This window comes from Triticum aestivum, chromosome 2B (genome assembly GCF_018294505.1).
Source record: "Triticum aestivum cultivar Chinese Spring chromosome 2B, IWGSC CS RefSeq v2.1, whole genome shotgun sequence".
Taxonomy (NCBI): Eukaryota; Viridiplantae; Streptophyta; class Magnoliopsida; order Poales; family Poaceae; genus Triticum; species Triticum aestivum.
In genome coordinates, this window is record NC_057798.1 from 253,251,845 (window position 1) to 253,274,414 (window position 22,570).

General features: G+C 45.4%; 1 protein-coding gene across 2 annotated transcripts; it reads right to left on the reverse strand.

Annotated features, from left to right (window-relative positions):
- Positions 1-471: 471 nt before the first annotated feature.
- On the reverse strand, positions 472-3,795 carry LOC123044625 (putative receptor-like protein kinase At4g00960). Of its 2 annotated transcripts, none has more exons than XM_044467427.1 (8): positions 3,243-3,795; positions 2,728-3,149; positions 2,460-2,588; positions 2,252-2,373; positions 1,967-2,177; positions 1,326-1,395; positions 1,111-1,258; positions 472-995 (listed from the first exon to the last, which is right to left on the reverse strand). In XM_044467427.1, the coding sequence occupies exons 1-8, from the start codon at positions 3,653-3,655 to the stop codon at positions 675-677; spliced, it is 1,836 nt and encodes a 611-aa protein (XP_044323362.1). In that variant the 5' UTR covers positions 3,656-3,795; the 3' UTR covers positions 472-674. The 2 variants fall into 2 exon arrangements, with proteins under 2 accessions (XP_044323362.1, XP_044323361.1); XM_044467426.1 differs by having other exon boundaries at positions 1,326-1,563; positions 3,243-3,793.
- Positions 3,796-22,570: the final 18,775 nt, after the last annotated feature.

Genomic DNA, 22,570 nt, shown 5'->3' on the forward strand with positions numbered 1-22,570 from the left:
ATGGTCGATTTGGCTATGCAGAAATGATTATTCTTTTAATAACAAAAACTATTCTCCTTTGCAGGTTATTCTTCGACGTACACACTCACTTCATATGTGGTCAATTCTACACCTTAAGGAGTACCGACCACTATTCACGGCGGTGTGTATGCGGTTGGAGAGGGTGGTCACGCAGGTTTTTACCCAATATGGATGGAGGCATGACCTCCGGGTTGGTCTACCGTCTCTAGCATCTTTGGCATAGGTATAATGTCAGTCTTTTATGGCTTTGCTGTTGCAGTTATGTTGGTTTTATTTTAGTGTCGTGATGATGGTGTGTCGTCGTGTGCATCTTAACTATGTTGTGGTCGGGTGTTGCTTATTATGCTTTGTATGCTACATTTTGAGTTAATAAAAATGCCCTTTATAAAAAAAGCAATATATTTGCACTATTCCTTGACCAAATGGCGGATAGAGAAGTGGTCCAGGCGATTTTACCTTATAAAATAATATAAATTTTTATATTCAATCAAAATAAAATCAAATCTAACAAGATAATGGGGTAACTGAGCCCGTAGACATCGAAGCAACCCGAAACAAAAGGGATTCTACAACCAAGGCCAGATCTCTGAAAATCCTCGCTGAAACCACAGTCAACTCACCCCTTAGGCCTCAACATCACACCGGTTCATTACCTACCTAGGATACGGCTCAGTAATTGTAACCGCATTCACAGAGACATCCTGTCCCAGGATGAAATCAGATCGGTCATATGCCGGAGAAGCTAAAGCCGCTTCTCTCCCAAAGAAGAATGCAGGTTGCGCGGGTGCTTGAATCTCCGTGTTGTCCCTGGTTAACATGAAAATGACGGATGATATGTAAGGCCTGTCGATAGGGTCCGACTGGACGCACATCAACCCGATGTGGATACATCGTAAAGCCTGGCTTCGAGCGTGTTCATCCAGCGATCGGTCTATCATCTGCGATATCGTCCCTTTGGTCCAGCAGTTCCACACCTGTTAGATATAGTCAGTATCAAACATGGCATGTACGTAATTTACATCAATGAGTCTTTTCTTTTCAGTTTTCAGTGAACAGATGCAACAAAAATCAAGTAAAATAAGCACTTACATCACTAATAAGATTCACTTCATCGCGATCATCAGAACTGCTGTTCCGTCTCCCAGTAACAATTTCGAGGACCAAGACACCGAAGCTGAAAATATCGATCTTGGGCGACACGCGTCCGTGTATTGCATACTCGGGTGCCATGTAACCTCTGCAAAGGATGAGCAGTAAGGTTTCGTGAACGTTGGAAACTTTGGATACAGGAGGTATGAACTTACAGTGTTCCAACAGCTCTAGCTGTCTTAGTATGAGTATGACCTTCTCCTAGCAGCCTTGCAAGTCCAAAGTCTGCGATTTTCGGATTCATGCCGTCGTCAACGAGAATGTTGTTAGGTTTCAGGTCCCGGTGGATGATCCTCATGCTTGAATCCTCGTGAAGATACAAAATTCCCTTGGCAATCCCAAGAATGATGTTGTGCTGTTGCGCCCAGCTCAGTGTGTTTTCCTCACTGGTTTCTATTGCCCACAAATGCTAAATCCATGTTTGGTGGTGGAAGGTAAATAGAGAACAATCATATACTCCCTCCGTTCGGAACTACTTGTCGCAAAAATGGATGTATCTAGACGTAGGTCTAGATACATCCATTTTTGCGACAAGTAATTCCGAACGGAGGGAGTATTATATAACTCAACTATGTAAATATGTAATAAATAATCTAGGCTCTGGTAACTTATTATACCGGGATGATACAGTACATATTTAGTTGTTTAAACAGTGAAAGTTCAGTGTATAGCTAAATGTTCAATTTTATTCATGTTTTGTTTTTCTGCAGAGTCTATGAACTGTCAAATTTTGTTTTCATCCATAACACATAAAGTCTATTGGAGGGCAAGAGAGGTGAGTGAAGAGGGAAAATACCGAATAGAAAGTTGTCGAGGCTCCCATTCTTGATATATTCATAAACGAGCAGCGTATCATCCCGATGCGAGCAAAACCCCTGTAATCTAACAAGGTTCTTGTGCTGCAGCTCTGCCAATAGCTGCACCTCATTGTGCAGCTGATGCAAACCGCTCCCGGTTCCTCCCAAAAGCTTCTTCACTGCTATTTCCTGCCCATCTGCTAGTATCCCCTGCAACAGAGTCTTTCCTCAGAGAAGGTGGCATACTGATATCACCCACCCGGTTGTCTTGCATATTTACTTACCTTGTACACAATGCCAAAACCACCTTCTCCGAGCTTATTCTTTTCCGAGAAGCTTTCAGTTGCCTCTTGCAGCGCCGATAAATCAAAGATCATGCATTGTGCTCCCACAATTTTCTTGAATGCTGGTGTCGTATGACAAAATGTCATCAAGGAACTGCAAATTCCAGCCCTTAAACTGATATAACATGCTTGATGTTATGCTACTCACGGTGGTCGTCTTCTGAATGCTTAGTAGTCCTTCTCTTGAATCGAACGAAAGCAAAAACCGAAAGAACAAATAGCAAGAGGACGGAACAAACAATGCCCACGGAGATTCCTGCTACACTCATTTTCTTCCCTGCAACACCATACACCAAACGAGAACCTTAAACTTGAAACTAAAATTATGAAGTAGCACAGTATGAGCTAAGCAAGCAGACAAATGATAACAGTTATCCAGACGAAGATAAAAATTGAAAGTGTGTAGTAGGTGCTACCTGTTCCTCCAGACTTTGGAGTTACAGATGGCGGCACGACTGCTGGCGGTGGTGGCGCCGGGAGCCGCAGCATCGACCAGCCCTCGTAGAACGGCCGCACGCTGTACCTCAGGTTGCACCAGGCCACTAAAGCCATGATCCATCGGGGCTTGGTGCTGAGCATGGGTGTTGTTTGCACGAGGAGGGTCCCGAGGCAGCTCTGGCACTGTGACGGCGTCATCTCCGGGAGGCACTGCGCGAGCGCGTAGATCCTGGGCTGGAAGTCCACCTCGCCCGTGGCGAAGTACTTCTTGGCGGTCGTCGAGTTGCCCGCCGCGGCCAATGCGTGGTCGACCACCGCGGTGAGGATGGACGTGGCGGCGGCGCTGAACCATGCTCCCTGTGCTGACCCGACATTCGAAGACGCCGGGGCAATTTGAAAACTTGAACCAGTTTACAGAGCCGTAGAAATCCCGTTAGTTACACAGAATTATTCAAGATCAAGAGGTTCATTAGAAAACTGAAATAGGCCGTACGTAAGCTCTCCGGGCTGCCACTGGTCGGCCCTGAGGAAGTCGAGGAACTGCACGGTGGAGAACCGAAGGACGCAGGCGTCCTCGTACATGGTGGCGCCCGTGTTGTTGGGGCAGTTGTCCTGCGCGCCGGCGGCACGGAACGCGGCGGCCACGCAGGCGGCGCAGGTGGAGGCGTTGACGTCGCCGCGGCAGAGCGCCATGGCGTAGGCCCGGGTGGGAGACGTGCCGGCGTCGGCGGTGGCAAAGCCGGACGGCATGGAGGAGGCGTTGCCGGGGAGCGCCGCGGCGACGAGGTTGAGGCTCGCCTGGAAAGGGCTGTTGGGCGCGTAGGTGCTGCCGTCGCAGGAGGAGGCCTCGAACGGCATGGCCTGCGGCAGCAGGAGCAGGACGACGGCGATGACGGCGAGAAGCATCACTGTAGCAGCGGGGGGTGGGGAGCCCGGAGGAACCGGGGTTTCCTTGGCAGGACGCAGTCAGCGACTGACGGCCAAGATGGCCGAGTTGCTGAGCCTGCCTGCCCCGTCAGGCTACGACGACGCGCCACAGCCACCATCCCATCCGTCCAGTCCACGGGTGCATGCACGCGCAAGTGGTTACGTCCTTTTCGAGTCAAAGTTGATCGGCCGCCTACGGAGCTGCAATTCCTTGTGATGAGATGAGATTTTTCTTGCCGCGGGGCCACTGTGGCAGTCAACGAAAAGGACAATCAACTTGCACTAACTCTTTTTCGGAAAAAGTCCATTTTAAACCCTGAACTTGTAGACGTTCGGCGAAACAAACCCTCAAGTCGAAATCCCGGTCGATTGCACTCTAAACTATGCAATCCCGGTCTAAATTGAACCTTCGGGTCCTTTGGATGACCGGGATCGGTGGGAATTCGCTGAGACCGCTGCTATGCTCACCCCTGCTCCCGTTGGGCCGGCCCACTTTAATTTTTTTTAGAAATAAAAAAATGCAAAGGGGACTACAGCCTGCTAGCCCGGACCGCTTTTGTTTTTTTTGTTAGAAAACAAAAAGAAGCGCACGCTCGTAATCGAGACCGATGCTGGTGGTTGGAACGACGCTACTAACCAGGGACACTACATACGTTGTGTTAACTTACTCCCTTTTTCTTTTTTCTTTTGTTTCCTTTTTCTTTCGTTTCGTTTTGTCTTTGTTTTTATTTTATTTTTTAGTTTCCTTTTTAAAAAAATCATGATTTCTTTTCAAATTGACGAACCTTTTTCCAAATTTGCATATTATTTTTTAATGCCGTAAATTTCTAATTTTTTAAAAGCTCGAGTTTTTAAAACTATATAAAATCCGTTTTACTAGGAAATAGCAAACGAAAAAAAGAACCTTGTGAACCAGAATTTAAAAAGATTTTTTTTACGAATTTTGAACAAAATGTTCATGGATTTGAAAACGTCCATGAAAAAAGATGTTTATCACAAACGTCCATGAATGTTCAATGTTTATTCGAAAATAGTTCAACATATATTACAAAAATGTTCAATGCGTATTTTCAAAAACCAATCATTGCATATATTCATATTTGTTTTAAAAAATGTTTATCACATAATACAAATGTTCAATGCATATTCAAAAATTGTTCAACACATTTATTTATAGTTTTTCGAAAATGTTCAGTGCATAATATTCTCAAATGTTCAAAAGAAGTTTGGAGCATAATGTTTCGTGTCGTGAATCTATCAGTTGAACTCACTAGTTTGGTTGGCAAATTCCAGCAAATAACAAGATTGAGGTCGCGAGTTCGAGTCGCTCCCGTAGAACTTTTCCAGATTTTTTTTGCGCGCCTACTATTCAATAGCTCCAAATGGGCCGGTTCACGAATTTAAGAAAAAACAGAAAATGAAAAATAAAATGAAAAAAGAAAGAAAAAGAAAGGCTAAAAGGAGGAAAAAGAGAGCAAGTTAACACAACGCAAGTGGTGTCCTTGTGGTTTGTTGCTTCGATCAACAACAAATGATCTTCGGTTCGAGCCACCACCACCACGCGGTCATTTTTTTGAACGAAAAAAAAACTAAAGCGGGCTGGTTTAGCGGGGAGCTGGGTACGCGCCCCAACACGCGCTCATTTTTTTAAACGAAAAAAAAAACTAAAGCGGGCTGGTTCAGCGGGGAGCTGGATGCGCGCCATTCGGAATTTTTGTTCTTGAACGAAAAAATACTCCAGCGGGCCGGCTCACCATACGAATCCCAGTTCAAACGATGCCATGGTTTGATTTAGACCGGGATTGCATAGTTCAGGGTGCAATTGACCGGGATTTTGATTTGAGGGTTCATTCCGCCGAACCTCTACGAGTTCAGGGTTTGAAATGGACTTTTTCCCTCTTTTTCTATGATGATGATTTTTCTTTTTGATAATTTAATTTTCATGATGATGATTTTGTCATTGCCTTTTGAAGACTTCTTCACCACCCGGGCGTCCGGCACTGAGTACGGCTGCGCCTTTCCCACTGACAAACCTGGCAGCGAAGACAATTCTTCCAAGATGTCTCTAACGCGAATTCAATGGCACCTTTGACCTTTGACGCGAAATCTGTGGATGAAGGCATTGAAATGGGTACATCTTTCTTTGGGATTCCTGGCATTCTACGACTCTTTTCCAGACTAATTAGGAATTCGTACCTGGTATTGAAGTGTCTTTGACCACCATCCAAGTCTACGCACGTGGACTATGTGCATACTACATACTGGCACAAGGGCACACCTATATCACATCCTACCGTCGAATTGTATGTACGTGCCAGAAAATTAAATGTGCAATGGCTGAACTGTGTGTGTGTGATAGAGGGCACACTGTTCATCGACCGACGCGCGTGCAATCAGTCGTGATAACGCACACAATTGTATAGCTCGAATTTTCGCACACGCTTGTATTTGCTGAAATAAACTAATTGTTTGCGATCGCGAGAAGCATCGCACACATTTCCTAACATCTTTTCTGTGTGCAAAGTTTCACAAACGGTTTCTATAGAAAATTTGTATGTGATAACTCGTGACAACACATACGAATGTGTGGTGAGAATTGTGTGTTTTACTGGGTATACCGTTGAATTAAAGGAATTGTGTGCAATACTAAGAACCATCGCATGCAGTTTCGCCATGTTGTTCATGCAAGATGTGACTTGTTCTGTTTGCAAAACAACAATATTGCTCTGTCTACAAAACAACAACATACTCAAAATATAATTGCGCATCTTGTTGCATGATCGAACTAAACATCCATCATGTAAGTAATTATACATCATATTGCATATCTTGCTGCATGATTACCTAAACTTGGAACCTTAAACTATGGATATCGAGCTGCTCATCCTCGTCATCAAAAAAGCACTTGTTAAAATACTCATAATCGGAGATCTTCATTGGCGGTGCTTCCTTGAGCTCAATGGCCTTTGCCTTGAAATAAGCCGTAGGTTGTTACAAGATCTTTTATTGAAGGAAGGATCGACATCCTTTTTGGCATAGACCATGGCCATGATGTTTTCGTAAGCCCTTTGATTGATCTCCTCCTGCCTCGTAGTGGTGGAGAGTGTGGTGATGGCGATGTCAACAGCGTCATCGACGTGTGCGGCAGCGGACGTGCCCTCTTCCAGGTGTGGGGACATAGCATCCGCACGTGCGGCTGCGACGTCTTCTGCGCGTGCGGCCACGACCCCTTCCACACGTGTTGCTAGAGCATCTACGTAGCATTCGGCCGTGGCAGCTGCCTGATCCTTGTGTGGAGTCACAGTTGGACTTTCAAAGGCCATGGGTTCGTTTGGGGAGCGATGGAGGTGGGTGAGGAGGATGATTTGATGCAGCTAGGAAGGAGAAAGGGGCGTGTTGTTATTTTGACTAGGGATGTCAATTACATGTGGATTCGGCGAAAAGGTCGTGTGCGATTTAGCAGAAAGGCACACAGTTCGAATGTTCATCACTTATGCGGTCAATCATGACAACGCACACGGTTAGTGAGCATTATTCGTGTGCGCTTCATGGCACACGATTGAAATAAATGGATTAAGTGAGATGATGGAAAACATCACACACATTGCTAAATGGCCTCACAATGTGCGAAGTCCCCCACACGGTTTGGTACAACAAACTTGTGTGCAGTTTGCACGAATAGAAATGTTGAAACTATGTAGGTAGTGAACATGATTTGTAGAAAATAAACATGTGCAATAGGCAGTATCTTCGCAAACTTTGTTCTATTTCTAACTGTGTGCAAGGCACCCAAAGGACCAGCTCTGATTAATGGCACATTGCTGCCCACCAATCTGTCAGGCTTGTTTCTCATCAGGAACTGCGCCTAGTAATGGAGGCGCTCCTTCCCGTCAAGATATGCTTCCGCTTGTGTGCTTTCCCGCCAATTTATTGCCTAGTGTCACTAGTCTGCTCAGGTGGCTGTAAAAAGCCCCACCACTGGCGCCCCCTCTCGGCATTCCTATCATGGCGGACGAGATGCCCAACAACAATCCCCTCCTCCATCTGGCGCTTTAGGAGTCATGCACGCTGGCCGTGTTCGAAGCCGCGTGACGTTGGCCAGGAAAAAAGAAAGTTCTCCAACTTTAGGAAGGTGAAGGTATGATTGTTGTCCAGGAATACTTAAAGTGTATATTACTAATTATTGTAAGTACCTCTTTGGGTCTGGAGTCTCCAACTTCGCTATGATGGACAAGGAGGAGACTTAGGATATCCAACTCTCTTTAGGAAAATGCTATGCTGGTAGCGTCTTTCACGAAAAAGGAGGTGCTTGATGTCTTCAAATGGGACGAAATAAAACTCCGGGACCAGATGGGTTCCTTGTTGAGTGATATTAGAGATGTTGGGTATTAGAAAGGGAGACAATTACCTAAACTTTTGTTGTTCCGACTAAATTTTGGGATTATCACACTTCTTACCAAGGAGGATGTAGTCAGGATTGAACAATTTATACCTACTTGTTTACTGAATGTCAACTTCAATTGTTTTACGAAGGCGAGCACCAACATGATTCCCCCTATTAATCATTCTTGTTAAGGATACGCAAACTGCCTTCCTACCGTACCAAAAATATTTTGGATGGAGTTGTCGCCTTCCATGAAACCATTCATGAGCTGCACACGAAGAAACTTGATAGTATTCTCTTCAAAGCAGATTTTGACAAAAAGTGTATGATAAAGTCAAACAAACTTTTCTTCAACGAGCTTTGTGTATTGGGGCTGAATGGTGACAACAAGTGGCATCTTTTGCGCAAGATGGGAGTGTTTGGTGTAAAGATAAATACTGATATAAGTCATTATTTTCAAACATAGAAGGAATTAAGATAGGGGATCCCATGTTCCCAATCCTATTCAACATTGTCGCTGATATGTTTGCTATTCTCATAGCAAAGGTGTTCATCTTTCCAATATATGATAACTTATCTATTTTATTTTGATTAAAGTAGTAGATTGGTTGGCTCTACGCTTCATGGCATCAAGAAGTGTTTTGTTGATGAAGATCTTAATAAGCTTGTAGGTTCCTAAGCTACCATTTTCCTCACCATATGAACGACTACTTTCTGTATATGTTGATTCTTATGTTGCATTGTTGCTATTTGAAAGATCGGGGATGTCGCCTAGAGGGGTGGTGAATAGGCGCTTTAAAATTATTACGGTTTAGACTTAACCAAATGTGGAATAAAACTAGCGTTTAATTTGCCAAGCACAAAACCTAAGACAACTAGACTCACCTATGTGCACCAACAACTTATTCTAAGCAAGATAAATAACTAAGTGATAGCAAGATATATAGAAGAAACAATATGGCTATCGCAAAGTAAAGGGCTTGGGTAAAAGATAACGGAGGCACGTGGAGATGACGATGTATCCCGAAGCTCACACCGCTGCAGATGCTAATCATCGTCTGGAGCGGTGTGGAGGCACAATGCTCCCTAAGAAGCTACTAGGGCCACCATAATCTCCTCACGCCCTCGCACAATGCAAGATGTTGTGATTTCACTAAGAGACCCTTGAGGGCGATCACCGAACACATACAAATGGCAACCCTTGGGGGCGGTCACCGAACCCGTACATTTTGGCAACCCTTGGGGGAGGTCACCAGAACCCCTAAAAATTGCTTGGGGTAATCTCCACAACCTAATTGGAGACCCCGACGCTTGCCCGGAGCTTTACACCACAGTGATTGAGCTTGGAAGCACCACAAACCCTCTAGGGCGCCCAAGCACCCAAGAGGAACAAGCTCAAGGGTACCAAGCACCCAAGAGTAATAAGCTTCTCAACTTTTCACTTCCACGCACTACTGCAGGATGCTGCTAACGCGACACTACGATCAGAGATCCTTCGACGAAACTGTGTGTGATGCATTAATCGCAAATGGTGATGTAAAAAACCCATCAAAAAAGGTGCAAAACGTTTGCGATGGCGGATACATCAAACACGGTTCATATTTTAGTTGTGTGTGTGATGCTAGGCATACGGTTGAGTTCAATGAACTGTTTGCGATGAGGCAGAACAACAGAAACGGGCAGCCAGATGAAGACGTCTGCGATATACGACATACAATTCACTCGGATGAACTGTTTGTGATTAGGCAACACAAAAGAAATGGTCAGCCATATCAAGGTGTGTGCGATACATGGCATACGGTTCACTTGGATGAACTGTTTGCTTTGAGCCAAGAGAACAGACATGGTTCAATTTAACAAGATGTGTGTGCTACGCGGCAAACAGGTATGTAATCAGAAATGTGTGTGAAGACCGATAATAATACAGACAATTGCTGCTAATAAGTCGTGTGTGTTGTGGGCAAACGCTTGGTGGTATACAATTGTCAACGATGGATAAAATCATCATCGACGGGTTCCCTAGTATGGTCCGTGTGCAATGTCATTGCACATAGAACAGCAACATATGTACTTATAACTTATAAGGACTTGATTCCATAAACAGATTGAACATTCAATTACATAGTTGTCTAGTACACACATGACCTTTGCACACACCAAACTATGTTACAAAATGCCTAGAAAACTCAAATAATGTATAAAAAGGCAAAACGAACTCTGAATAATTTCATATTTTTTGGACGACGCTCCTATAGTTGCATGTTTCCTTGTAAAATAAATCAAGGCGGGAAGAGACAACATATGTCATTTCGGACACATAGGTGACAAGTTCCCTCTCGGAACCATGAGCTTTTTTGTGAGAAGCTCCGGTTTGTAAGTTTGTACCAAAACTTGTCCCAAATTGGACTAATTTTTACCACAGTATGTTGGTGCTATGTCATAACACCATGCCAAGTTTCATGATTTTGATGTGAGTTTTGCATTTACAGTAATTTTAAAACCAGGTTTCTCAATGTTTACTGTCGAATCGGCACCGCCCTAGGTAGGCTTTTTCCTCGTGGGTCCCAAATGAAAAATCAAAATCTGTCACTACCATGCAGCTTTTCTTATTAAGAATTATAGCACATTTGGTGTGCTAGCTGAAAATGAGTTTGTGGGTGCTGGTGGGCACTAAGAACTTGCGGTTCTGTAATGAACAAAGATCTCAAGGATCCCGCGAGGGTGATGTTCTTTCCCTATGTTGTGAACGCTTATAATATTTATGTCTTAATTAAAGAAATGGAAAGCCATTGGCCTAGTATGAAAGAAAATATAGGTCAAAGCTGAGTTGAAAAGGGCAACAATATCTAACTCCAGCTTACAAATAGTACAAAAGCACGAGGATTAATTGCTCAACAGGTTTAGACAAAATCCAGATTGAACAGGACAATGACATCTAACTCAACCAAAGTTTTTGGCAGTCCCAATCAAATGGATCGGTCTGATCCATAAAATCAAGATCCCGGGCCAGAAATTCTACTGGTCCATGATGACAAGTTGTTGTAAATAGAAGTCGGGCACGATCAGAAGCCCTTAGGTCCACCTGAAACTTCTTTTTATGATGTTCAACACTTGTAGCCATAAGAAATTTCTTGTCAAAAAACTTAATCCTCCCAGACAATAGTGCCCTCGCATTCAACATGATGAATGTGACAAAGCTAGTGTTTGCATTGTTGGATGCATATCCTTCCAGCATTACTGCTTCAAACGAATGTCATGAGATCTGAGAAAATCCTGGTGCTTCTTGAACCATCGATTGGTTATACTTTTTTCTCCATGTGTTAGTGCCTAAATAGAGATGAAGATTGAAAACACTTAATGTCTAAAAATGATTATGTTGAAAGAGTGGTAGCTGAACGATTAATTATTGCTGTCAGGACCCCGACTCAGTGCCACATCGATCTAGCATGTAACACCTCATATCACTTTGCGGCCTCACGCACGGTATTCCCACGGGTGTCGCCTTACCTTTGCCCGGGGCCGTTTGTGCCTTTTGGCACACGTATATGATAGTGTCGCTAGCATCCATATGATAAGGAGCCCGGGCTGACATGGCTAGTCATAAACCCAAAGTGGCACAAACTTACAGGGACAGACATCCATGACCCAGCATCGAACGTGTCGGTCATCAGCGAGTGAATCCAGGCTGTAGCACTGGCCTAGCAAGACTCCGGTGAACCGGGCTGTAGCGGGCTAACAGGACTCCGGTATTCATCGCGTGACATTTCCCCGAAGGGACAGACACAAGAACGAAGAAGGACACATGCCGGCCAGCATAAGTGTTCCGGAGCAGTAGCAAGCTACCATGGCTCGGTGGAAACACTAGGAGACATTTCCCGATAAGAGAGGCTACTAAAGATAAACAACTAGATAGTCAGATCCCACACATACCAAGCATTTCAATAACATACACACAATATGCTCGATATGTGCAAATACAACATGGCATCACAACATGACTCTACGACTCAAGTATTTATTCATTAGGCTCCGAGGAGCGAGATATTACAAACATAGGTCTCATGACCCAACATTCAGAGCATACAAATCAAAGCACAAGCGGAAGCTAACATGTCTGAGTACAGACAACTACAAATGAAAAAGGCTTAGAAGCCTGACTATCTACCAGATTCTGCCGAGGGCACAAGATCGTAGCTGAGGTATCAAGCTAAACGTCGAAGTCCACGTGGAACTACTAGCGAGACTGAAGTCTCTCTGCAAAAACATAAAATAGGCAAACGTGAGTACAAATGTACCCAGCAAGACTTACATCAGATCTAACTACATATGCATCATTATAACCAAAAGGGATGGTGGGGTTTAACTGCAGCAAGCCAGCTTTGACTCGGTGGCTATCCTGAACTACGACTTCAAGCAACTCTTTTGAGGTGGCGCACACGAGTCCACATATTCACCATATCAATACACCACTATGGATCCGCTCCGTCTCCCTACGAGAACGCCATCCATAGCACTCACACTTATCTTGCGTATTTTAGAGTATCTACTTTCACTTGTCTATGAACTGTTATAGGCAACCCAGAAGTCCTTTACCGCGGACACGGCTATTCGAATAGATGATGTTAACCCTGCAGGGGTGTACTTCTTCACACACGCTCTCACCACTTACCGCCGTTTACACGACATGTACTCGGCAACCTTCAAGCGGAAGACCAACGTGGGTGTCGGCCACGACCTACCTAAACACTCAAGTCCCTAGTCCAGGTTTATCGCCTATTCGGGTTCCATCCATGAGGAGATCCGGCCGAAGTTTTGCTCACAGCCCCAAACGATGTGAGCAGGGTTCCTGAGACACCAAACGGGCGCCCGATACACCGTGCCACGTGCCTACCGCATCACAGCCCACCCCTACGGTCAGCGCTGCGCACGGCCTCCAGCATACTACAAACACCAGAAACTACTTGCAACTCCTGGACAGAGGACAAGGGTGATTAAGAAGCCGAGAGGTTCCATTGGTTTCGGGACCAATGCGTGGTAGTAGCTGAATCATGGATCACAAACACAGAACTCAGTTCCTGAGGACGGCTGCAATGAGACAACCCACCATGTACACCTACATGGCCTCTCACCGCTACCTTTACCAAATCGTGTTCACACACTTAGCTCACACACAGTAGGACATGTTCACACACCTCTGATTCATCCTCGATGAATCAGACCCGACTCAACTCTAAGCAGTAGCAGGCATGACAAACAAGCATGAATGAGTAGGCACAACATGGCTCAAACAACTCCTACTCATGCTAGTGGGTTTCATCTATTTACTGTGGCAATGACAGGTCATGCAGAGGATAAAGGGGTTCAGCTACCACAGCAAGTAACAGATGAATCGTTGTTGTCCTAATGCAGTAAAAGAGAGCAGGAGCGAGAGGGTAGGATTGTATCGGAATGGACAAGGGGGTTTTGCTTGCCTGGCACTTCTGAAGATATTATAGCTCTTCATCAGTGTCATCGAACTCATCGTCGGAACCACGTCTACTGAGAGGGGACAATACCGGCAACAGAGAAAGAACACAATCAATGCAATGCAACAATATGATGCATGAGTGTGACATGGCAATATGCTGTGGTTTGAGCTAATGCAACTAGCAACCAGATTAAATGAAGTTGGTTTGAACCCTAGGTTCAAATTCAAACTTCATATGTGAAGCTTTAAATGCCATTTATATGATTTGGCCTAAACAGTGAACAAAAGTTGTTCTAACATGCATGACAATGGTACAGATGGATAGATTGGATTTTTCTGATCATTTTTCATATATAATTTATTTGATTTGGAGCTACGGTTGATTTTATATGAATTTTAGAAGTTTGAACTAAATTTTGGAATTTATAAATCATTCTGGATTTATTTTAATTCCAGAAAAGGATTACTGCGCCAGCATGATGTCATGCTGACCTCAGCAAGTCAACAGAGACGTCCAGGTCAAACCTGACTGTGGGTCCAGGGTGTCCGTGTAATTAGTTTAGCTAAAAATTAATTAAAACTAAACCAGTTTAGTTAACAGGGCTGGGCCCCACCTGTCATTGACTCAACAGAGTCAACCAGGGCCCACCCGTGGTCAAAGTCAAAGTCAGCTGCACCGGCGTTTAGCCGCCGGCGAGCCCGACGCGGCGGCGGAAGTGATTTTGGCCGTTCCGGCCACCAAATGGGTCGCAGAAGGCATCTAGGCGAAGCTGGGGACGAGCCGCGGCTCTTGGTGGAGTCAGTTGGGGTCGGGGTGGCCGGAGTTGGCGCCGACAACGACCTAGGCGGCCACCGGAGTTCGGTTGGAGACGAACTCGAGCTAGGGGGTGCAGTGAGGTTCGGGGAGTGCGCGGTTGGACTCAACGCAGCGTGGTGAGTGCGATGGACACCGAGAGGTGGCCGGAGGATGGCCGGGAGCACGTCGGCGACGAGATCCGCGGTGGTGCGTGCGGGTGATCTTCGTGCGGTGGCTACACGGCTCGAGGGCGAGAGAGGAAGGGTAGGAGGGGTAGCTAGGCTCACAGAGCACTCGTAGAGGCCACCAGCGGGGTCGGGGACGAGCTGACGCGGCGACGGCGTTGAAGGGGATCTCCGGCGACAGCGGACTCGGGCGAGGTCGGTGCGGTGGACTCGGGCCTCACGAGCACGCGGGGCTCGGTTAGCTCGACGAAGAGGACGGCGGCGGAGCTCCTGGACACGACGAGACGGAGCACGGACGGCGGGGAGCGCGACTACGGTGATGGAGCGGCGGCGGTGGCGTCGGCCATGGCTGGGGAGCGCGAGGGGGAGGAGCTGGAGAGGAGAGGAGGTGTCTAAGGGGTTCGGGGGAGAGAGGGGAAGCGATCCACGTCGCGGCCGGACGAGGGGAGCGGCGAGGCGGCGACCAGGTGCGTGGCACCCATGCAGTGCTCGCCACCGAGCACCTTGCCTGCCTGCCTGGCCGAGCCAAGCAGCTCGCTGGCGCGGCAGCTGGGCTGGGCCGGCAGGTGTGCCAGTTAGTAGGCGCCAGGTAAGATTTTCCCTTTTCTTCTGTTTCTGTTTTTATATTTTTCTGTAACTTTGTGGTTTTTCTAAAAATACTTAGGCACTTTCAAAAATCACCAAACTGCACATGCCCACTATATAGAATATATCCAACATGGAACATTTCAGTTTAGGAATATTTGGACATTTAAAATATTTTATAGAATTTAAATGTCCAAATTCAAATACTTATGATTTAATTCAGTGACCTTAGATGACCTAAAAAATTGTGCACCATTTTTGTCAGAGGTTTAAGACCAAGGCAAGTATGATGAACATTTTAGAAGGGCATTTCAGGTTCATTGAAAATGATTTTATGTTGAACCTATTTGATTTGATCTGGTGCTAGGATTTGATCAGTCCCCATTTCAAGTTCATTTGAAAAGTTAAACATGATGCACACATGAAAAGCTAGCCTACTGCATACCAGGACCAGGGATGTGACAACTCACCCCCACTAAACAAGAATCTCGTCCCGAGATTCAGGACGCGAGGTAGGAAGACACAAGGGACTCGAAACTAGCATGATCTTCATCATCCAACTTGCACATCATAGGAACGTCGATTCCTTGCATCATCTTGGTCTTGACAACTCTGATTTCGAGATCTTCATCAAACACGAGTTCCGAGACAACTCTACAATGATGGATCATCTTAATGATCCCAAGATCATCTCACAGAATGAGACGTAGAAACATCTCCTGAGCTGGGAGGCAAAACATGCACCAGGAGGGACGGAAGAAACAATTGGACAAGGGTCTCAAAGTAGCGAGGATAGATTGCCATGATTCCATAACGGGGCACCTTAGGAAAAGGTGGCTCGTAGAATCATCCCTTAAGTGGCAAAAAGAATTACCTTTGATTCAAAGATCTTTGAAACTCTTTATACCAGCCTAAGGCAATTCTCGAGAAATCGTTTAGAGGGGTTCGGTAGAATGGCATGCCCGGATTAGAATGGATGATGTGGATTACCTTGTTGAAAACAACACAAGGAATGATTTTAGTAACTGGGGAGAAGCTCAACAGTAGAGAGCGGTTCCACTATTGGAATGGTTATAACATAACCGAGGAAACTGAGAGCAATCCCAGTTAGTGCCGATGATAACACCTAGCGCTTGTGAGCGCTCTCAAGAACTTGAGCATTTCCATAATCATCAAGGTTTTACCAACATCCATGTCAAGGGTGCTGACAACACAACATACTACCATGATGAATAGCGATGGACGATGCAGATGCAAAGGAAGATAACACTTTCTCAGATTTCACCTTAGCGAGGCCAAGGGAACGAAATCTGGATGATCGACCGAGAGACATTTAGCACTCCGCTTCTAATGTTCTCCTTAGCGTAACCCATTCATTGAAATGGTCTGGTATCTAGAACATCAAGTAAAGGTCGGACTTCGGAAACACAAAAATCCATAAGGGACAACTAGGGAGTAAATCCTACGAAGTCCTTAGGGGAGGTGGCCAACTTCTTCAATCAAGATATTACAATAACAGGTCTTCCGGCTGGGTGTGTTGGCCACGACATCCATTTTACCGGGTTACAGAGAGACCAATAATATAATTCTTGGGAAATGTTCCAACCATCATATTTGCCTGAGATTCAGATCTGGTTGGTGTCAGAATAATTCAGACCCTTCGAGTCTATAAAGAAAAATGAAAGTTTGCAACACAAATCGACGAGATGACATTGCGAGAACCTCAGAGAATGAACTACGATAGCAAGCTCCAAAACATGAGCTGGTTCTGCCACAAACATGTGAACACGTTGTCCCAGACAAACATGATCCCATGGTAGTCTTACAATAAAACACTACCGAGTTCAGGAGGGGAACCATCATCGAGGATATCGGAGTCCTTACATAAGTCTAGCTCTTAAGAAGGAACTTCTTCTCCTTGAGCAAATCAATCAGTGGCTTGGTGTGCTAGGAATACATATAGAATGAAGGTTGCAAGTCTTCGAACCACAGAATACTTTGCACATATGCATGACTGATTTGGGATGATCCAAAGGAAGCAACATTGACTTTCTCGAATCCACGGCGGCAACTTGCATCAAATGCACATGAACTAGAGGAAGTTACTTCTTACATCCGAACATATGCTTCATGAGCTAACATGAACAAATGCTTTAAAAAGTTTCCAACACTAGCTTAATGTTCAACAAAATTATGGAGAAGACAAGGATGTTGTCGATGGGCTCAACAACAATTCATCCAGATTCCCATGGAGACGGAATTCCATAAGTATGTGAACAAGGTGATAGTATTGGTCAGACCCAAAAGACATAATGGTGTATGCTCGAGTAAAATCCACGAGTAAGACAACATTACGAACATCGTTGGTTCTGATTTGATTTAAGAATAGCCCACACTCAAATCAAAGTTTTTTGGCAAGACAATAGCTCCTAGCAATTGGTCTCAAGGATCAATTGATGAAGATAGCATCTTTCTTCAACACACACAAAAAGATATCCCTTAAAATGAACTAAGCCAGGCAATCTTTTATCTTCCAACTCTCCAAGTTGTTGTTTAGCTTGACCAAACAGCTCAGGGGTATGCAACACAGATTCTTGGAGAAGGGGTGGTTTATATGAAACCAACTTGATCACGAGCTCAACATAACAGTCAGGTGACAACCTGGTAATACTTCCGAGAAGATATTCGGAAAATCACAAACCACCGCTATGTTACTAAGCTCGAGAACAATCTTGCTTTTCAGGGCAAGATGATATGATCAAAAGAGCGAGGGTTTGACAAGATCCTAACTCATTGATCGGAGAGTGCACCGGAAATAAGGACTAGGTAGCACAATCATACTTAGGGTGATGCTTCAAAAATCAACATGCTAAGAGTGAGGTTATTGTCCTTTAACTACTAAGCAACGGAGTTGCTAGTAGTATTGATTTCACACACCACGATTCACTTGTCGGCATTCCGGTTACAATAACACGGAGACCGAGGAATGAACAATGATGGCAAGAAGTATCACTGTATCAAGAGTTCATAGGATGGTGTGCAATTCCCATGACATTCTTGATATAAAGATGGTAATACTCCAAGGTAGAACAGAGCAAAAGCTAGATTAGCAATTTGATCTGCGGAGTACAACTGTTTTGACCCAATCCTAGAAATGGACAAGGTACTGGAGTTTGTTTCTCCTAGTCATTCCAGAATAGAATGACTTGACGAACCACAAGAATAATATGCATCGATAACATGAATGCACAACTAGTCCTGACTATCACTTGATAGACGGAGGTCAGGATACAACTAAAGAGGGACAACTCAAAAGAACATACGATTTTCTGAGTTGTGAACGCATAGATTGGTATGTCGAACAAGCTCAACATTTCTTCCAGATAACCCATGCAGAAAGGTAGAACTGGCAGAATCACAATTATGAATGGAGAACTCGTCGAGAGCACTCTTGTTGTGATCTTTTGATCCAACAAACTTCTGCCATGAGTGGTTCATAGTATTTGGAAGAAGGAAATACCATGGACCTCGAGGGCTAATTCAAAGGTTACTAATAACCTAAAGGAACGAGCAAACACTATCAACATGAAGTAAGTAGAGTGAATCTCGGGTTCAAAACCCAGGAATAGAATACCTACTACTAAGTGGCATCACGGGATGCTTTCGAGAATAAAGGCCAGAATCATCACACTGGGAACACATAACATGGCTAAATTACTAGGTGACTCCCTAAAACACCTAGGGTCATAATAATAGCTCCAACATATATGTCAAGGCAATAAAATACCTCAACTCAGCATTTAGTGTGATTAACCTGGCCCAAAGGAACATCAAAACCAGAGGGAAAGGATTTGCAAGTGCATCAGACTGTTTAGAAACCTGGGATGACTCGGAGAGCATAACGGCTGTAAATACTCAAAAGTTTGGAGACATACTACAAAAAGGGTGGCATAGCCACTCCGAAGCACAATATCAAGGTTTCGAGATCAACAGTTATGAACATACGGATGTAGTAAAACTGAACTGAGATTTGAAACTAATAATTCTATAAGTCTGTGGATTAGTAACACGTCATCCTGATAGATAGAATGAGAAGCCTAGTTCTTAATCCCCGTAGAAGAGAAGATGATGACTCAGATCAGAAGGCCATGAGGTATAAGGAGTAAAAAGAGCCTTACGTTCCATCCCACAATCAATTCCCCTACATATAACTAAAGCATTTCTAGACTCAACTTCGACCAGTTTGGCTTGGTAATCCTACAGGCAGCCAAGCTCTGATACCAAAGCTGTCAGGACCCCGACTCAGTGCCACATCGATCTAGCATGTAACACCTCATATCACTTTGCGGCCTCACGCACGGTATTCCCACGGGTGTCGCCTTACCTTTGCCCGGGACCGTTTGCGCCTTTTGGCACATGTATATGATAGTGTCGCTAGCATCCATATGATAAGGAGCCCGGGCTGACATGGCTAGTCGTAAACCCAAAGTGGCACAAACTTACAGGGACAGGCATCCATGACCCAGCATCGAACGTGTCGGTCATCAGCGAGTGAATCCAGGCTGTAGCACTGGGCTAGCAGGACTCCGGTGAACCGGGCTGTAGCGGGCTAACAGGACTCCGGTATTCATCGCGTGACATTTCCCCGAAGGGACAGACACAGGAACGAAGAAGGACACATGCCGGCCAGCCTAAGTGTTCCGGAGCAGTAGCAAGCTACCATGGCTCGGTGGAAACACTAGGAGACATTTCCCGTTAAGAGAGGCTACTAAAGATAAACAACTAGATAGTCAGATCCCACACATACCAAGCATTTCAATAACATACACACAATATGCTCGATATGTGCAAATACAACATGGCATCACAACATGACTCTACGACTCAAGTATTTATTCATTAGGCTCCGAGGAGCGAGATATTACAAACATAGGTCTCATGACCCAACATTCAGAGCATACAAATCAAAGCACAAGCGGAAGCTAACATGTCTGAGTACAGACAACTACAAATGAAAAAGGCTTAGAAGCCTGACTATCTACCAGATTCTGCCGAGGGCACAAGATCGTAGCTGAGGTATCAAGCTAAACGTCGAAGTCCACGTGGAACTATTAGCGAGACTGAAGTCTCTCTGCAAAAACATAAAATAGGCAAACGTGAGTACAAATGTACCCAGCAAGACTTACATCAGATCTAACTACATATGCATCATTATCAACAAAAGGGATGGTGGGGTTTAACTGCAGCAAGCCAGCTTTGACTTGGTGGCTATCCTGAACTACGACTGCAAGTAACTCTTTTGAGGTGGCGCACACGAGTCCACATATTCACCATATCAATACACCACTATGGATCCGCTCCGTCTCCCTACGAGAACGCCATCCATAGCACTCACACTTATCTTGCGTATTTTAGAGTATCCACTTTCACTTGTCTATGAACTGTTATAGGCAACCCAGAAGTCCTTTACCGTGGACACGGCTATTCGAATAGATGATGTTAACCCTGCAGGGGTGTACTTCTTCACACACGCTCTCACCACTTACAGCCGTTTACACGACATGTACTCGGCAACCTTCAAGCGGAAGACCAACGTGGGTGTCGGCCACGACCTACCTAAACACTCAAGTCCCTAGTCCAGGTTTATCGCCTATTCGGGTTCCATCCATGAGGAGATCCGGCCGAAGTTTTGCTCACAGCCCCAAACGATGTGAGCAGGGTTCCCGAGACACCAAACGGGCGCCCGGTACACCGTGCCACGTGCCTACCGCATCACAGCCCACCCCTACGGTCAGCTCTGCGCACGGCCTCCAGCATACTACAAACACCAGAAACTACTTGCAACTCCTGGACAGAGGACAAGGGTGATTAAGAAGCCGAGAGGGTCCATTGGTTTCGGGCCCAATGCGTGGTAGTAGCTGAATCATGGATCACAAACACAGAACTCAGTTCCTGAGGACGGCTGCAATGAGACAACCCACCATGTACTCCTACATGGCCTCTCACCGCTACCTTTACCAAATCGTGTTCACACACTTAGCTCACACACAGTAGGACATGTTCACACACCTCTGATTCATCCTCGATGAATCAGACCCGACTCAACTCTAAGCAGTAGCAGGCATGACAAACAAGCATGAATGAGTAGGCACAACATGGCTCAAACAACTCCTACTCATGCTAGTGGGTTTCATCTATTTACTGTGGCAATGATAGGTCATGTAGAGGATAAAGGGGTTCAGCTACCGCAACAAGTAACAGATGAATCGTTGTTGTCCTAATGCAGTAAAAGAGAGCAGGAGCGAGAGGGTAGGATTGTATCAGAATGGACAAGGGGGTTTTGCTTGCCTGGCACTTCTGAAGATATTATAGCTCTTCATCGGTGTCATCGAACTCATCGTCGGAACCACGTCTACTGAGAGGGGACAATACCGGCAACAGAGAAAGAACACAATCAATGCAATGCAACAATATGATGCATGAGTGTGACATGGCAATATGCTGTGGTTTGAGCTAATGCAACTAGCAAACCAGATTAAATGAAGTTGGTTTGAACCCTAGGTTCAAATTCAAACTTCATATGTGAAGCTTTAAATGCCATTTATATAATTTGGCCTAAATAGTGAACAAAAGTTGTTCTAACATGCATGAGAATGGTACAGATGGATAGATTGGATTTTTCTGATCATTTTTCATATATAATTTATTTGATTTGGAGCTACGGTTGATTTTATATGAATTTTAGAAGTTTGAACTAAATTCTGGAATTTATAAATCATTCTGGATTTATTTTAATTCCAAAAAAGGATTACTGCGTCAGCATGATGTCATGCTGACCTCAGCAAGTCAATAGAGACGTCCAGGTCAAACCTGACTGTGGGTCCAGGGTGTCAGTGTAATTAGTTTAGCTAAAAATTAATTAAAACTAAACCAGTTTAGTTAACAGGGCTGGGCCCCACCTGTCATTGACTCAACAGAGTCAACCAGGGCCCACCCGTGGTCAAAGTCAAAGTCAGCTGGACCGGCGTTTAGCCGCCGGCGAGTCCGACGCGGCGGCGGAAGTGATTTTGGCCGTTCCGGCCACCAAATGGGTCGCAGAAGGCATCTAGGTGAAGCTGGGGACGAGCCGCGGCTCTTGGTGGAGTCAGTTGGGGTCGGGGTGGCCAGAGTTGGCGCCGGCGACGACCTAGGCGGCCACCGGAGTTCGGTTGGAGACGAACTCGAGCTAGGGGGGTGCAGTGAGGTTCGGGGAGTGCGCGGTTGGACTCAACGCAGCGTGGTGAGTGCGATGGACACCGAGAGGTGGCCGGAGGATGGCCGGGAGCACGTCGGCGATGAGATCCGCGGCGGTGCGTGCGGGTGATCTTCGTGCGGTGGCTACACGGCTCGAGGGCGAGAGAGGAAGGGTAGGAGGGGTAGCTAGGCTCACAGAGCACTCGTAGAGGCCACCGGCGGGGTCGGGGACAAGCTGACGCGG

Bases quoted from the DNA above. Each gene is read 5' to 3' on its own strand.
- LOC123044625 (XM_044467426.1), bottom strand. From the start codon at position 3,655: ATGCTTCTCGCCGTCATCGCCGTCGTCCTGCTCCTGCTGCCGCAGGCC. The intron at 2,178-2,251 runs GTAAGTAAATAT...ACTCTGTTGCAG, and splicing joins GTTTTGGCATTGTGTACAAG to GGGATACTAGCAGATGGGCA. The intron at 1,259-1,325 runs GTAAGTTCATAC...CATCCTTTGCAG, and splicing joins GCTAGAGCTGTTGGAACACT to AGGTTACATGGCACCCGAGT.